This window comes from Tachysurus vachellii, chromosome 2 (genome assembly GCF_030014155.1).
Source record: "Tachysurus vachellii isolate PV-2020 chromosome 2, HZAU_Pvac_v1, whole genome shotgun sequence".
In the NCBI taxonomy this organism is placed as follows: domain Eukaryota; kingdom Metazoa; phylum Chordata; class Actinopteri; order Siluriformes; family Bagridae; genus Tachysurus; species Tachysurus vachellii.
Window position 1 is genome coordinate 24,605,750 of NC_083461.1, and position 17,304 is coordinate 24,623,053.

The following is a 17,304-nucleotide window of genomic DNA, read 5'->3' on the forward strand; positions in this document are numbered from 1 at the left end:
GAAAAAAAAGACTTGCGAGACTTGTGATAAGATATAAACAGGGGAGGATAAACACGGGATAAGAATCGGACGGGGTAAACACACGTGAGGACACAAAACAAACAGGATACGATACGCCCCCTGGTATTCTGGTAGGGAAATGCCAAAGCCGTCCATGGCAGTTTCTGTTGCTAAGCATTTAGTTGTAACATCGTTTCACACTGTACACGTGAAAACACTGTGAACACATCATAGCAGAGTTTCGTAGCCTCGAGTAAAAAAGCCGCTTTAACCCCGCTTCTGAATTACAAGTGTGAAACACCTCAATGTGGGGTAAACACCGGGGTTTAGAACGATGATAACCCGGTGTTAATTGCAGCATGAAAACATCTAATTAGAGATGAGACACCTGCATGTGCAGTTGAGTGTAGTTTTATTTACCAACAGGCAGGCAGACGATTATAAAACAAAGCACAGGTGAGAGACGAGGTACAGTACAGACAAAACAGATAAATAAACAGCTAACTTTTCAGGTCAAAGTAATAAAATACGGCTTGGGGATCATCAGGGGCAGAAACGAGCAGTCAGCTTGAACCAGAGTGTGTGTTTGCGTGTGACAGGTGAATATACTGAACACTAAACACTCTGCTGATTGAGTCTATACTCTGGGTGATGTAAAGGCCGTGCTGCATTCTGGGTCACTGTCACTGGCTTTCTTATCTTTCTTCACTTACGGATTTGTCTTAGCTCGCTTGAATTTGTTTACATATTTAATCATCCTTTAATTAACATAATGCATCTGAAACGACAGAATATTCATTAAATTTGTGCATGCAAATGATGTACGGAAGGTGTTTAATCTCGGCAGTGTAATCTGTAAAGAAAAGCGCAGTAGTGCGTTAAAATGAGACGATTCAAAGTCTAAGGATTATTTTAGAGAGAGAGAGAGAGAGAGAGAGAGAGAAAATGTTTGTGTTTGTCTTCATGTTGTTATCTAAGTGATTTAAGCACAACTGCAATGGTATTAGCGCAGGCTATGATGCTAGCATGTGAGCGTTCTATATCTCTGTATACGAAGCCTACAAAATGGAACTCAGTAAGTTAGATGGTACTTCTTAGAATAATTTGTTTCTTCTTCTTCTTCTTCTTGTTCTTCTTCTCTACTAAAAAATACAGCAAATTCAAACACGGTACAGATTTATTTCAACAAAAACACCACCGTGTTATGAAAAAACAAATCCATCTAGTATTGAGATCAAAACTCATTATTTTATTGTTTCAGTTGAAATTCTTTCACAAATTCATTTAATTTGATTTTTACCCCCGAATAATTTGTTCATAAACATCTCACGTTGTTGAGGGACACAAGAAGGAAATGCAGCTCAAAAAAAGGAAATGGTTTACTTGATTTCACCTTGAATTCTAGAGATGTTTTACTATTAATGCATTGTCTGTCTCCAAGGGTTTTACATTGATTTATGTCTTTGGGAAAAGGTTTTATTGGCCAACTACAGAACCTATAAGGAACATTTTTTACTTCCTCTTGATTATCAGGTATTTATAAGTGTGGACTTATTTTTCGGGGACTCTTCAAATGTTAGAACAAAACAGAACCCTTTGAACCAAATACCCCCTTCTGAGATCCAGAATAAATGCTCCATGAATAAATTCCCTTCTGCTTTATCTCTTTATGGTTCTTGTTATTGGCATCCAGAGTCACCCTGAGTCTGTGTGGAAGTAGAAGTTTTTATGAATGCAAGCTCTTTGTCAAGTGGAGAAGTTGGAGGGTGATAGAAGATGCTACGTGTTCTGAAAATCTCCATTAACTCTAAGTACATTGTGTCATTCAGGGCAAATTTCCATTTGGTGATAACATAATTGGGTAGTAAAGATCGAAGTCTGAAACTTTACAGAGGGTTGTTTGCTCCTAATGTCGTCTTTATTAAGAGTGGATCTTCGTATTAATAACCACTGTAGCTTGTATCGCTGCTGCGTTATGCGACAAGTCATTAAAACTTTCATACAAACTGCATCTTTCAACACACACACACACACACACACACACACACACACACACTTTTTCTCCTGCAGGCTATGACAGGTAAAAATTTAGCACTGGAATAAAAAATAAAGAGAAGTTTGATTTGGAGATGGATTTTGGTTTTTAATCGACGTGAATTTGGAGGCAGGTGACAGCGAGGTTCCAGCACTGTGTGTCGATTCCATGCGATTGGACTGAGTAACATTAACACAGTCTCATTAAAATCAAACACCAAGCTCAGACCTAAGCTGAGAATTAAACCCAGACTCACTCAGTCATACACCTACATTTTTCATACTATAGTTATACTGTTGTTCCATCAACACCAGTATTCTTTTGATATTATATAGAATGGGTTAATATAATGCTTTATAATGTTAATCGATCACACTCACTCTACTCAGTTAAAGGTGGTTGTCTACGTTGTTTGAAAGCCAATGTTGACATTTGAAATCACCAAAACAAACACGCCCCTAACCCAAATGGGTCCCACCCCTGTATTGATAGCTCCGCCCACACATACATACGTAACCCAGGCAACTAATAGCTGAAGGGAAGAACAATACAATTGCAGATAAACAAACAAGCAAAAATGACACACAAGGATAATCATGCAAAGGACGGCAAATATTAGTTCTGTGTAACAAAGCAAAACCAACGCTACTCACCTATTTAGAAGGTCAAAAGCAACCTCGGCATCCCATTGCAGGCCTTCCCTCTCCTTCAGTTCTCTCCAGCGCTGGAAAGCTGATCCTATATTAACACGGGTCCTACTTCTTGCCTTATCATAAGCCTTTCTTTGCTTTCTTTCTTTGTTTTTATCCTCCATGTCAATGTTAAAATCGCTTTCTGCTAATGTCACACATGCGCACTGAACCTTCTCTCTGCCCATATTGACAAGACACGCCCCTTTCTGCTCATTGGCTACACGTTAGTCTTGTTTTTGTTTTGTTTTGCGTCCCAACGCAGTTTTCTGAAGCATTTCTCAAACAACGGAGACCCTACGTTTAATATTAAGTTTAGCATAAACATCAAATCAAATTTTTTGAGTTTTATATTTCCACTCATAATTACGACTTCAACTCGTACTTGGCTTCGAAGCATTATTACCAATAGCTAACACTATTCCTCAGAAAGATATTCTCTCTTTTGATGATCGGATTAGAGACCCGTCTATAGGTGTTACAAACTCCGCAGCCCAGAAGTGGAGGATCTCAGAAGGAGCTATGAAAACAATAATGAAACCCAGACCTATTAATAGAACACATTCTTATTCCAAAAGCGTGTCAAGCGTAGCTTAAACGAAGAAGCCGGCGTACTTCAAATGTATCGGCGAGTCATCTCTCCACCTCTTGGTCTGCTGAAGGCTGCAAGTTTGCCTGAGCAGATGTTTCATTTCCTAGCTGTGGAGCACAAATTGAAGAAAAGTGTTCTGATTTATCTCAAGGAGACAGAGCGGCTCGCTTTTGCATTATCGGCATAATAAAATAATTAAAGTGAACCAGAGCATAGGCGGAAAATAGTGGCTTCTAAAAGGGCATTTCTGAATGGCGTAGTGGTGGTAATGACAGGGGCTCCTGATGCATGTTCTGATGCACGTACCATGCAGCCCCTCAATCAATAAGGACGAGGCTGCTGTTACTTTAAATTTAGTTTTGTCCATCCGCTGATGAGTCGCAGCACTGATTTCTTTCACAGCGTCTATGTCCACGTGACCTTATTTCCATAAAAGAAATAGCCACTTTCTTCTCCTCGTTTTTTTTTTAAAGATAAAAAGAGAGAGTCAGAAAGAAACTCTATGATGTGCTGTGAAACCATCTCATTGTTTATCTGAAAGGAGTATTAAATTCCACGCTTACCCGAGACCGTATAAGCTGCCTGCCTCGGAGATATCACGCGAGTGTCGAATTGATTATGTGCTTTTATGTTTTATTCGTTCATTTTCTATTTGATTTTATATACAGCTCCAAAACCATTATGTTCCTTTCATCCACAGGTCCAAGGAACTTATCAAGGAGGCCATTCTAGACAATGATTTCATGAAGAACCTGGAGCTTTCACAGATCCAGGAGATCGTGGATTGCATGTATCCGGTGGAATATGACAAAGAGAGCTGCATTATTAAAGAGGGCGACGTGGGCTCACTCGTGTACGTTATGGAAGGTAAGCGTTGAGATGCAAATTAAAATGTAGATTAAAAAGTCGATTCTTCATCGCAGGAACGCTTTGATTCATTAAAGCTTTTAATGACTTAAAATGGAATTGATCGCAGCCAAAGGTTAAGGACCTTTATAAGTTGGGTATAGTATGTAAATGCCTCAAGACCTAATCAATATTAGTGATAAATAATCAGTGATGTTTGTTAGAAGTTTTATTATTAGCAAAGGTTTGTGCTATTGATATTTCTAGCTTTGTGCTTCACTCCCACATGACAGGAACGGATGCTTAGGTCTGGAGGATCTTTATGGAAAGAAAAAGACATAGATCAGTTGTCACCTTTCGTCCCTTTTCATTACATGTCCATTGTGAAGGAAAATGTCATTCACTTCATGTTAATGCCTCTTGATCCATTTTTCTGCTGATTAAAGCTTTGCTAAACTGATATGTTTTTCTTCTTCTTCAAAACTCAAAAGCAGCTTTTCAGATGCGTTGGTGCTTCACTCGAGTTAAGTTCCCACTAAGTGGACTGCAACATGAAAGCAGCAAAAGAACGCTGTCTTATTAATTAATATTGTAAAATACCTTCAACTTAAACTATAATGAATGTCACCACAGTGTACTTGACTTATCAAATCTGATTGGTCAGAAGTTTTCCCCCAATTTTTTTTTTTTCCCAGTTTCCACCTCTAGCTAGCAAAACATTTGATGTTTAGTTGATATTTATGGAAGCAGCGAGTGTCTCTAGGTGGTGGATCAGAATTCAGACATTGGTAAAGACTCTGGCTGACCGTCATGGAGCTTAAAGCAGGATCACAGGCTAAATAGTGGATTTTTAAAACCATTAACCACTCAAACTGTTTAAAGAACATATAGAAGTTCAGCATTGGTGAAGTACTCGTTTGAGAGCTACAACAACAATAAACTTCTACTTACATTTGTAGCTGAAGTTGGTTGAGAGTTCACGTTCATCTACCAGTTTTTCTAGCTGAAAAGCTTCAGAAAATACGACTTCATTTAAGACGTCATCCCACAACATTGTGGGACGCTGGAAGGTAGTGTTAATTTCGTCACCTATTTTTAATTTAGTCTTAGTCTTAGTCTTGTGCCAAATGTCCTTGTTAGTTTTAGTCATATTTAGTCATTCACATATCTTTTTTGTTAGTCTTAGTTTTAGTCGACTAAAAGTCTTGTCATTTTAGTCTAGTTTTAGTCAAAAGAAAACTCAAAGTATCTTAGTCAAGTTTTAGTCGACTAAAAGTATATATATATATATTTATATATGTGTGTGTGTGTGTGTCTGTGTGTGTGTGTGTGTGTGTGTGTGTGTGTGTGTATTGCACACACCATTATTGATGATATATTGAGCAATATTACATGTAATTGTTAAACTTGATTCCCTTACATATACATTTGCTTTTAAGCCTAATTATTAATTTTGATTATGATGTGATTGTGACAGGGAAGAGGTTTCAGGTTGGGGGTGCTGAGTTTTTTCTGTCACCACTTTTGAATAAGAAACAATATCGAGGCTATAAAACTTGTCAAAACTCCGAGTATCACAAAAGTATCAGTGAGAAGTTGAGAACACTCGTTTAAACAGTGCATACACTCGAACTTGACTGCACATCACATTTTTTACTTTATTGATGCTGCTTTTAATCGTAATGCAAAGACCGGTCATCGGGACATAAGCTGTCATGTACAATAAAAGAGCCTGCGCAGCGACAGGAAATATAATTTAACACAAAACGCCTGCCTAGACGGTGGACTTGCGCTCAGGTTTTTTTTTGAGCGGTGTGTGGAGGAATTCTTTCTATGCACACACTAAACAGCGTGAAGCCGTGAACTCGTTGTGAATATTTTAAAGGCGTAACAGCTGATGAAAAAGCAGAGACAATTGTAGACGAAAATGAAGAGAGATTTTATCTTAGTTTTTATTTTATACAAAACATTTTCGTGTCGTCTTTTTCGGCAACAATAATGCATGTTAATTTAGTCTTAGTCAGCGTTTTTGGACAGTGGGGCAGTCTTGTCATCTTCTCGTCTTAGTCATGAAAAAAAAGGTTGTTGACGAACATATTTCGTCTCGTCTCGTCTGACGAAATTAACACTACTGGAAGGATTTTCCTTTTGAGAGGATTCCTATTAATTAAGGCTCTGGGTTGTTGATCAGAGGATCAGGGTTCAAGCCCCTGCGCTGCCAAGCTGCCACTGTTGGGCCCTTGAACAAGGCCCGTAACCCTCTCTGCTCCAGTGGTGCTGTATCTTGACTGACCCTGTGCTCTGACCCCAACCTCCAAAGTTGGGATATGTGAAGAAGGAATTTCTTGTGCTGTAATGTAGATGTGACAATAAATAAAGGTTTCTATTCTGTACTATATGGAGAACAATTTCATCCAGGAGATTAATTCTAACATAAACTCTAAATTTAACATGAACATATTTTCCAGGTTTCTCTGTTGTTGTTTTTTTTTGTCTTAATAACCTAAAGAGTGCAAAGAAGAAAGACTGATCAGGGATCAACTGTTTGTATTTGGTTGAACATAACTGATAACTGGAACTAATTGTCTCACAGGCATTCCACAGCAATAAATGTAATTATGTTGTTATGTAGCTGAGGTATGAGAACCTGCCATCACTATGGCATAGCATATCACCACCTTATTATTCATTTTTTATTTAAAGCACATCCTGAAGTGGTGTACTGCTAATTTGACCAACAATAATGAATGATTTCTTGACTCTTCTGCTATGGGACATGGAAAACATGGGTTATTGTACTTATTGGTATTCAGTGATGATGTCTGGGGTCAAAGTGGACCAAGAGAAGATACTTGTGCTGATTTCAGAGTGCATGTCTGGTCATGAGCTGTGATGGAGTCGCCCTGGGCTGCTGATTGCACTTAAGCAAGACAAATTCTCTTATTTCAACACAGGTGCCAACTGCGCAGCACCTCCCAGACTGATGTTGAGGTCTTCGTCTCCAGCTAAGGTCATCTGAAGCGATAACCAGACCTGAAAGAGAAATTGGCTCTAGCTGAGCCGTTTCACTTTGAACGCAGCCTCATTGCTTGTTCACCCAGTTATGAAAAAGTGATGCACCTTAAAATGCCATCTACCAAAATTGCCGGTCTTGTTGTGAACCCGAGGGTCCTTCTGCAGCGGAGATGACATTCTGCTGCGGTGTCTTGCTGTGTCAGGGTGTGGAGTTGATTTAGATCTGATGGACTCCTTTCTTCTAGCGTTCAACAACAACCCTGCAGGAGGTGTACACTTTATTGCACAACCTTTCTCAAGCTTCTAGACTTCCAGCCGTCCATTCCAGTGTCCATTGTTTTGCCATGGATTTACTTTCCTTTGTCAAACCTGGCACTTACAGATTTAAACCTGCTGACAACCTGCTGACTCACAAACACTTTTTTCCCCATAAACCTGGATGCATTTCACCTTTTGCGAAAGCTTTCTTTGGCTTTTTTGGCAGCATCGTAGCCACAGACACACACACTTTTACGCCGTGCTGTGCTTTTTCAGGCTGCTATTCAGTTGATGCTTTCTGGCTTTGACACTTTCAAGCAGCGGGTCAGAATCTAGCAGGCAGTGTATGTGGCGTTAACAGGGTTTTCAATTCGCACAGCTTGTTCAGATCCCGCACTTGGAAATGGGACAGGCGGAATTTTATTTCTCTCCCGGTTGTCTCTCGGATGTTTTCCTAAGACAGGGTTACATGATATGTAATTAAGCTATATTTAGGCACACTCTGAGTTAATCCGTGCTCAGCGCACATTTGACTAATATTTTAATTAATTAGGGAGTAGGAAGGGTGTCAGGGTGAAAAACATCAGTGTAACTGTAGCTCAGGTCCTGCGTTTTTCATATCTTTTTTTTGGGGGGTTTTGACGTGTGAAGAAATGATTAATGGTAGCTCATTAGAAGACACATGGACCGTAGGGAGCGAGATATCTGCCATTTCAGCTGAAACCAGACTGGAATAAACAGTGGGATGTCACGGTCAGGGGCAGAATCATACTTAATGATCTTTTGGGTCAATTAGGACTAACCTTTATTAAATATTTAAAGGTTTAAAAGTGCTTGCTGGTTATATTTATGTTTATGCATGCAGTAGGGCTGTTTCGCAGTATCTGTCTTTGTTTCTGGTCTTCTGCCGCATATAAGAACATAATGTTTTCAGATTTTTAGCCAAATATCTCCCAGTGAATCAGCCAAAACAAGACCATACCAGAACACCATGGGCTCAACACCCATCACACCCAGTTCATCCTAATACTTTCCCCTATAGTGCCGAGTGCCTGCTAAAAACACTGTATATATTTGTGTTGCGTCCTTACTGTGAGATATAGACAAATTGTTTTGAGATAGATGTCGTCACGTCATGTCAAGAAGCTTTTATCATTTCAACTGTGTATAACTGTAAACATCAGTGACATGACGTGACATACGGCTAAGTAGGGTGACCCATACTCAGAATTTGTTCTCTGCATTTAACCCATCCAAAGTGCACACACAGCAGTGAACACACACACCATAAACACACACCCGGAGCAGTGGGCAGCCATTTATGCTGCGGCGCCTGGGGAGCAGTTGGGGGGGTTCGGTGCCTTGCTCAAGGGCACCTTAGTCGTGGCCGGCCCGAGACTCGAACCCACAACCTTAGGGTTAAGAGTCGCTCTAACTATTAGGCCACGACTTCCCAGTGTATATTGAATATGAGTGTGTGTGTGGTTTGTGTGTGTTTCCAGTTCAGTTCAGTTCTGGGTACTGAGGACTCTGATAGCTTGAGGAAAGAAACTGTTACACAGTCTGGGCGTAAGGTGTATATATGTCCATGATAAAAGGAAGAGAGTCTCAGATGATCTATTCAGCTGTCCTCACTATCTGCTGTAGAGTCTTGAGATCCGAGATACCAGGCAGTGATTTATCTGCTCAGGATGCTCTTGAAGGCCTCTCTTAATATGTGGTCAGGATGGGTGGAGGGAGATGGGCTTTCCTTAGATTTTGTAAGAAGTAGCTTTTTTTTTCTTTTAATGGAGTCGGTGTTGAGTGTCAAGGTGAACTTCTCTGCCAAGGAATTTGGTGTTTTTGACGTTCTCCACGGAGGATCTTTTGATGGCCAGTGGAGAATAGAGGCTCTGTGGTCTTCTGAAGTAAAAAAACATCTGTAATTCTGTTGAAGTTCAGAGACGTTTGTGGGCTCTAATCCTGGCTGTTAGCCATGCAGCTCCTCTCTGTATGTCGACTCTGACCAAAATTGTGTCATTGGCGAACTTGATGATGTGGTTTGAGCTGCTACACAGTAATGATTGAACAGCAGTGGACTGAGCACACAGCCCTGCAGTTCTCCAGCGTTCGGTGTGGTGATGCTGGAGATGCCATCTCTCCCAGTCAGGATCCAGTTACAGAAAGAGGTGTACTTTACTTGCACTTGCAAGAAAGTCATAGTTTTGTAAGAAATTAGCTTTCAGTTACAAAAAACAATGGTGAGTCAAATGAAAGCATTGATTTTTTTTTTTTATTTAAAAAAAATTACATGGCTTATTGCAAATAACCAGATTCTCTAGGATTTTGGTTTCTGAAACAACATGAACAAATTATTTTTGTGATATGATGATTTAAAATGATATTTTAAAATGGCAGTCATTTGTAGTGTCTCTATTGAAATAACACACACTTAAAATTGAAAACCATGACATTCTGCTGTGTTGCTCTGGTCCATATGATGAAGTGCTTCAACCGGTACAGGCACTTATAAACAGGGCTATGTCACGATGCCTTCTTTCCTCCTCCGTCAGCGCTTCTAATGATGAAGCCCAGCTGTACATAACCCACGTGAGAGTTTGTAAATAGACAGGCGTGAGAGTCGACACGCTTCCTTTCGGGAAAACACACAGCTGTGAGGGATTTGCGAGTCGTGGTTCGAGTAGATGATCTGGCAAACTACCGGATGACAGTGTTGCATAGCAACCTCATTAATGCCCATATACCCACTGTAAAACAGCCCTGGGTACATCGTTAAATCTGTGCCATTTTGAATGATCTCTTAATGTTGCTTCACATGAGCAGGATCAGGACGATGCCATGGGGTTGAGTTTCGAGGTTCAAGTTTCAGGTTTATTGTTAAACATGTATACAAAATAAGATAAAATCCTTGTACTATTGTTATTTACTATGTAGTGCAAAAATGCTAAATGCCACAAAAATTAGCCAACTGTAAACAATACAGAGAAAAGATTATTAATGTACTCTTAAATTAGAGCGCAAATAAAATAATAGAGAACAGTACACAATGTATGAGGATAAAAAGTGATGAAGTGACGTAGTACTTTACATGATTAATCTATTCAAAGCAAGGAAAGAAAAATTCAGTCTGATTTAGTTCGATTCAGTTTTATTTGTATAAGCAATGGACAGGCAACGAATATTAGAGTTTAGAATAAAATGAATAAAGTTGATGGTGGTGAGGAAAATCTCCTGGGAATAAACCCCCAAAATCCGCAATTATTAAAGAATGAATGAATGAATGTATGAAAGAAAGTCATTGTTAATGAATGGTTATTTATTTATTTATTTATTTATTTAATGTATGCGATAAACGATCCATGAGTGCTGGTAAAATTTCTCTTTTTAGGTTTCACTTGCAGCTTCTTGTTCATTTCATTCATAGTTAATGAGCATGACATTTAAATGACCAAGTAGAAGGCTATCTTGCGGCATTAAATATTATTTTCCTGCGTTTATAAAATCAATGGTGGTGGTGCTGCAGGTTATAGTGTATTTGGCATGAAGAGAAATATTAAAGAAGCATCAAATCAGAAGCATTATTTCAATGCGATTTCTTCAACCTGTAGCTCCTCTGTACGTGTGTGAGATCCAGCATCAGCTGAAATCCAAACTTAACGAAGTTTTAAGTTCAGTGTAAATCTCATCAGATGACCAAACACAGTGTAATCACATCGACATGCTGGATTTTTTAATCAAATGGTCAGTATTTGCATGTTATATTGACAAAACCGGTGAAAAGAAATTGATAGAGCGTGTGAGAGCGGTGCTGCTTGTCTAATGGGTTTTCATGTGAGGGATCGGATTTGTGCTCATTTTAGTCTGTGGAGTCACTAAAAATTGTATTCTTGTGCTTTTTCTCCCACTCGTATGAGAGTAAAACTTCAGTGAGATCTAAAAATCTTTGAAATGTTTGAAATAAACGTGGAAAGTAATGCACATTGACACAGGATGCTGTAAGTCTTTTTTTTTTTTTTTTTTTACAGTACTCCAGCTCAAAGTTGCACACCATGATAAAGCTACTCAAAATCGTCAGGACGAATACAGCCGTAGATATTAAAATCCCATTCCGTAAACAGACAAGGCCTTGAATGATCATGGGCTGTTGAAGAAATGTAGTGCTTGAGAAGTGTCAAAATTCCTAGCAAGTGAAATATATCTGTTATCTAAGTCCTTGCTCAGAAGGTTATCTTCATGGGAGGGTGAAATAATGAAAATATGATGAGAGAGTAGAATCGTTCAGACTCAAATTGAAGTGGGTCACATGAATGGAAAAGTAGACGGTTACTAGGACTGTAGAGAGACACAAAATGTATCTGGATAGAATTGTGTTTCAATCAATTAGCATTAGCATTACTGTAGATTTAGCATTTTTCTGACTGTTTGTGATTGTAGCTGTTGCTGCTCTTTACAAGCTAACACGCATGCATGTATGCTAGCCTGCTAGTGCATTATCTCATTGTGACTTTTTATGAGAAGCCAAAAAACTGAATTTCCACCTGACTACTCTGTAGGTTATTTAGACTGCTGTATAGTTTAGAATACGTGTTTTGAACCGAGAGCCTTATATACATACATATCTGATTTAAAAGACGAGTTTGCTTGATGCAGCCTTACAAATCCAAGACACATTTTAACTAAAAACACAAAACTAAAAGTGATAAAACGGGACACATTTGAAGGAATTAAGTACATTAATTAGCAAACAGAATCCATTAATTTCTTTCTTTCATAACATGTTTGTGTTTGTGCAATTCTGAACACTGCAGGTAACTAACTGGTCTTGTTCTTTTTACTTATAAGCTTTCATATGTAAGAAAATCTATTTTAGTTGCTCTGGATGTTAATTATATACAACCTGACAGTACTGTAAGATCACTGAAACTGAAGGCACCAAAAAGCTTCATTTCTTCACATAATTTATCATTTTAATGCTTCACATTTGACTGTACTTTATATCAAACTTTTATACATCCATCCATCCATCCATCCATCCATCCATCCATTCATCTATCCATCTATCCATACATCCATCTATTTTCTGTAACACTTACCCTAAACAAGCTCCATGGATGGGGTGAAAGCCCATCACTCACCTGTTCACACACTACAGATTATGTAGAGACGCCAATCAGCCAGCAGTCCAAGTCTCTGGACTGAGTGTGGAGACCCGAGTACCTGTAGGAAACCCCTGAAGCTAATGGGCTAACCACTACTCCACAGTGCTCACCTCTCTTTATACAAAACGTCTTATCCTAAATGTTTCAGGATAATGTAATCATGTTAACATCTCTTATTAATGTTGGCGTCTTCGGTCCAACATGCACAGATATACAGTTGAGGCCAAAATTATTAGCCCCCCCTATGAATTTAGAAAAATCTTGATTTCTCCATGGAAATGACCATTAACAACAAGTGTTTTATAGTGTATTTGTTTCCGAAATAACAAAGACAAAATGTCCACTAAGTTTGATTAGGATATTTAATTGAAATAGTGAATTGAAACAAGAAAGGGCAAAAATTAAATGTCCAAAATTATTAGCCCCCTGATCATTAATAGTCAATAGTGTACCCTTTCTGAGCCACAACTAACAACAACCTCTTAGAGTAGGGTTAGAGTAGAGTCTTTACTAGGTTGGCACAGGTCTCCTGAGGGATTTTAGCCCATTCTTTCATTGCAAATTGCTCCAGCTGGACCAAATTACGTGGTTTCCGAGCATGGACATTCACTTTGAGCACTCACCACAGATTCTCAATAGGATTCAGGTCTGGGCTCTGTGCGGGCCACTCCAGGACCTTGGTTTTGGTATCCTTCAGGAACTGTTGGACCAATTTCGATGCATGCTTTGGGTCATTGTCTTGTTGGAAGACCCAGTGACGACCTAAGGCTAGACTACGAGCAGATTTCTGCGTATTATCCCCCAAAATGTCAACATAATTTTCTTTTTTCATGATGCCATGCACCCGAACAAGGCTCCCTGTGCCTGAAGCTGCAAAACAGCCCCACAGCATGATGCTCCCACCACAATGTTTAACTGTGGGATCTGTGTTCTTAGGGTTGAAGGCCTCACCCTTTCTTCGCCAAACATAAGCAACATCCATGTGCCCAAACAGTTCCAGTTTAGTCTCATCAGACCTAAGCACAGACTCCCAAAACTCATCTTTACCTTTCAGATGTTCATGGGCAAACCTTAGTCTGGCTGTGATGTGCCGCTGTTTGAGTAAAGGAGTTCTTCTGGGACGATGGCCCTGAAGCCCACCATGATGAAGCGCCGTCACAACCGTGTTCCTTGAAACATCAACTCCAGAAGAGGCCAGGTCAGCAAAAATCATCTTGGCATATGTCCAGGGCATCTTGCTGACATCTCTGACTATTTTCCTCTCCAGAGTTCTTGAAATCTTGCGTTTACGACCACGCCCAGGTTTGTTTCTTACAGAATTTGTCTCCTTGTACTTGGCACTGATGCAACGTACAGCGGTTCTAGACACTGTGAAACGCTTGGAAATGGCAGTATAGCCTTCCCCCTTATCATGAGCCTCCACTATCTTCTTTCTAAGCTCAAGACTGATTTCCTTTGTCTTCCTGTCTTTGGCATGGTGTGTAAAAGTAGTCTGTCCCAATAATGTGTTCAAGTGCCCTGTTCCTTTTATGCTGATTAAATGCTCCGATTTCAAACCACACCTAATTAATCAATCAGATTTCAAACCACACCTGTGCAGTCAATTGGCTTCCTAACAACACCTGAGACATCAGGTGACATCAGGTGTTGTTAGGAAGCCAATTGACTGAACAGGTGTGGTTTGAAATCTGATTGATTAATTAGGTGTGGTTTGAAATCAGATTGATTAATTGGGTGTGTTTTGAAAGCAAAAATTCACATGGGGCTAATATTTTTGACCACCCCATTTTTTTATGTATATATTTTTTTTATGTACTATATTTGATATAAAGCAAGCCATAACATGTATTTGTCAGTGACGCGGGATAAAAACGGACCCAAACGCAGGACAGCGTAACAAAAACAGGGATTTAATAACTAAAAGACACAAAACAGGACACAGACAAAACCAGACATGACGACGACAGGAGACAATAACAGGAGACAATAACAGGAGACAATAACAGGAAACAATAGGATTCCGCGCTGCACGAGGCAACGCGGCTCAATTAAATAATACAGATAATCATTACACATAAGGGACAGGTGTGCAGAGGCGGGGCAGAAAAGACAAGGGCGGGGCAGACACGTGAACATGAAACATAAACAAAAGGCACATGGCCAAAGTCCAGGCAGAGTCCTGACAGAACCCCCCCTCAAGGTGCGGCTCCCGACGCGCCAAACCGTCCTGACAGTCCCAACGGGTCCAGGAGGGGGGAGCAAGGCACACGGCGAGGCAGGTGGGGGGAGCAAGGCACACGGCGAGGCAGGTGGGGGGAGCAAGGCACACGGCGAGGCAGGTGGGGGGAGCAAGGCACACGGCGAGGCAGGTGGGGGGAGCAAGGCACACGGCGGCGCAGCCAGAGTGGCCGAGCGACGTCCACAGCCGAACAGGAGGGCCGAGCGACGTCCACAGCCGAACAGGAGGGCCGAGCGATGTCCACAGCCGAACAGTAGGGCCGAGCACAACCCCCGACGCACCACGGCCAGACCCACCTCTCAGAACCAGGAAAAGGGGAGGGAGGGCAGGGAAAAAACAAAACATCCACAGAACAGAAAAAAACTCCAGTGGGCAAAACACGGGCCTGCAACACCCCCCGCAGACAGGAAGTGGGGCGGCGTCCTCCACGGAAACCGGATGTGAAGCGACGCCCCCCACCGGACAGATGCGGGGCGATGTCACAGGACACCGAAAAAACAAAAACAAAACTCGGGCTGGTGACACGGCCCGCAACCAGGAAGTGGAGCGGCGCCCCCCGCGGAAAAGCCGGAAGTGGAGCGGCGACCCCCACCGAAAAAATGCGGACCGATGTCACCAAAACCCGCAAAGTCCAGGGGAAAAAAAATCCAATTTAAAAAAAAAAAATGCTCCCAAGCGGCCGGTCCAGGCTGAAGCTGTCCTGCTGGGTCCTGATCTGGCGGAATCCTTCTGTCAGCGAACGCGGGATAAAAACGGACCCAAACGCAGGACAGCTTAACAGAAACGGGGATTTAATAACCAAAAAAACACGAAACAGGACACAAACAAAACCAGACATGAAGACAATCACAGAAGACAATAGGATTCCGCACTGCACGAGGCAACGCGGCTCAATTAAATAATACAGATAATCATTACACATAAGGGACAGGTGTGCAGAGGCGGGGCAGAAAAGACAAGGGCGGGGCAGACACGTGAACATGAAACATAAACAAAAGGCACATGGCCAAAGTCCAGGCAGAGTCCTGACAGAACCCCCCCTCAAGGTGCGGCTCCCGACGCGCCAAACCGTCCTGACAGTCCCAACGGGTCCAGGAGGGGGGAGCAAGGCACACGGCGAGGCAGGTGGGGGGAGCAAGGCACACGGCGAGGCAGGTGGGGGGAGCAAGGCACACGGCGAGGCAGGTGGGGGGAGCAAGGCACACGGCGAGGCAGGTGGGGGGAGCAAGGCACACGGCGGCGCAGCCAGAGTGGCCGAGCGACGTCCACAGCCGAACAGGAGGGCCGAGCGACGTCCACAGCCGAACAGGAGGGCCGAGCGATGTCCACAGCCGAACAGTAGGGCCGAGCACAACCCCCGACGCACCACGGCCAGACCCACCTCTCAGAACCAGGAAAAGGGGAGGGAGGGCAGGGAAAAAACAAAACATCCACAGAACAGAAAAAAACTCCAGTGGGCAAAACACGGGCCTGCAACACCCCCCGCGGACAGGAAGTGGGGCGGCGTCCTCCACGGAAACCGGATGTGAAGCGACGCCCCCCACCGGACAGATGCGGGGCGATGTCACAGGACACCGAAAAAACAAAAACAAAACTCGGGCTGGTGACACGGCCCGCAACCAGGAAGTGGAGCGGCGCCCCCCGCGGAAAAGCCGGAAGTGGAGCGGCGACCCCCACCGAAAAAATGCGGACCGATGTCACCAAAACCCGCAAAGTCCAGGGGAAAAAAAATCCAATTTAAAAAAAAAAAATGCTCCCAAGCGGCCGGTCCAGGCTGAAGCTGTCCTGCTGGGTCCTGGTCTGGCGGAATCCTTCTGTCAGCGAACGCGGGATAAAAACGGACCCAAACGCAGGACAGCTTAACAGAAACGGGGATTTAATAACCAAAAAAACACGAAACAGGACACAAACAAAACCAGACATGAAGACAATCACAGAAGACAATAGGATTCCGCACTGCACGAGGCAACGCGGCTCAATTAAATAATACAGATAATCATTACACATAAGGGACAGGTGTGCAGAGGCGGGGCAGAAAAGACAAGGGCGGGGCAGACACGTGAACATGAAACATAAACAAAAGGCACATGGCCAAAGTCCAGGCAGAGTCCTGACAGTATTTTATATTCCAAAATGTACCAAAAGCTACTAAATAGCACTGGTGAATGTTTGATTATATCAAGTTTTATCAATGCTGCAAACATCGGAAAGATCTTTAGGAAAATGTTCCAAAATTCCTGGGGGGCTAATAATTTTGGCCTCAACTGTAGACAACTTGAATTTTATTATTTTTTACATTTGCTTTTATTTATTTTTTTAATGTATTTGTGTGATATTTTTAAAAACCACAGGATACAAGGCCCGTATACAAGCACCTGTGATTTTTGTTGAGTTAACTGACACTATAAGCACTAAATCGCTTCTACACAAACACCAAACGAGTAGCTGTCACTCTGCTATGTTTAAAATAA

General features: G+C 41.8%; 1 protein-coding gene across 3 annotated transcripts in view; it reads left to right on the forward strand.

The window, feature by feature from the left end:
• The window catches only part of prkg1b (protein kinase cGMP-dependent 1b), a 127,016-nt gene that overhangs the window by 14,185 nt on the left and 95,527 nt on the right, over nucleotides 1-17,304 (forward strand). For all 3 annotated transcript variants that reach the window (XR_009647942.1, XM_060863976.1, XM_060863975.1), the window contains exon 2: nucleotides 4,017-4,183. Coding sequence is in view for 2 of the 3 variants with exons in the window: in XM_060863976.1 (XP_060719959.1) it covers nucleotides 4,017-4,183 (167 nt within the window). In the remaining variant the exon portion in view is untranslated. The remainder of the gene's footprint in view (nucleotides 1-4,016; nucleotides 4,184-17,304) is intronic.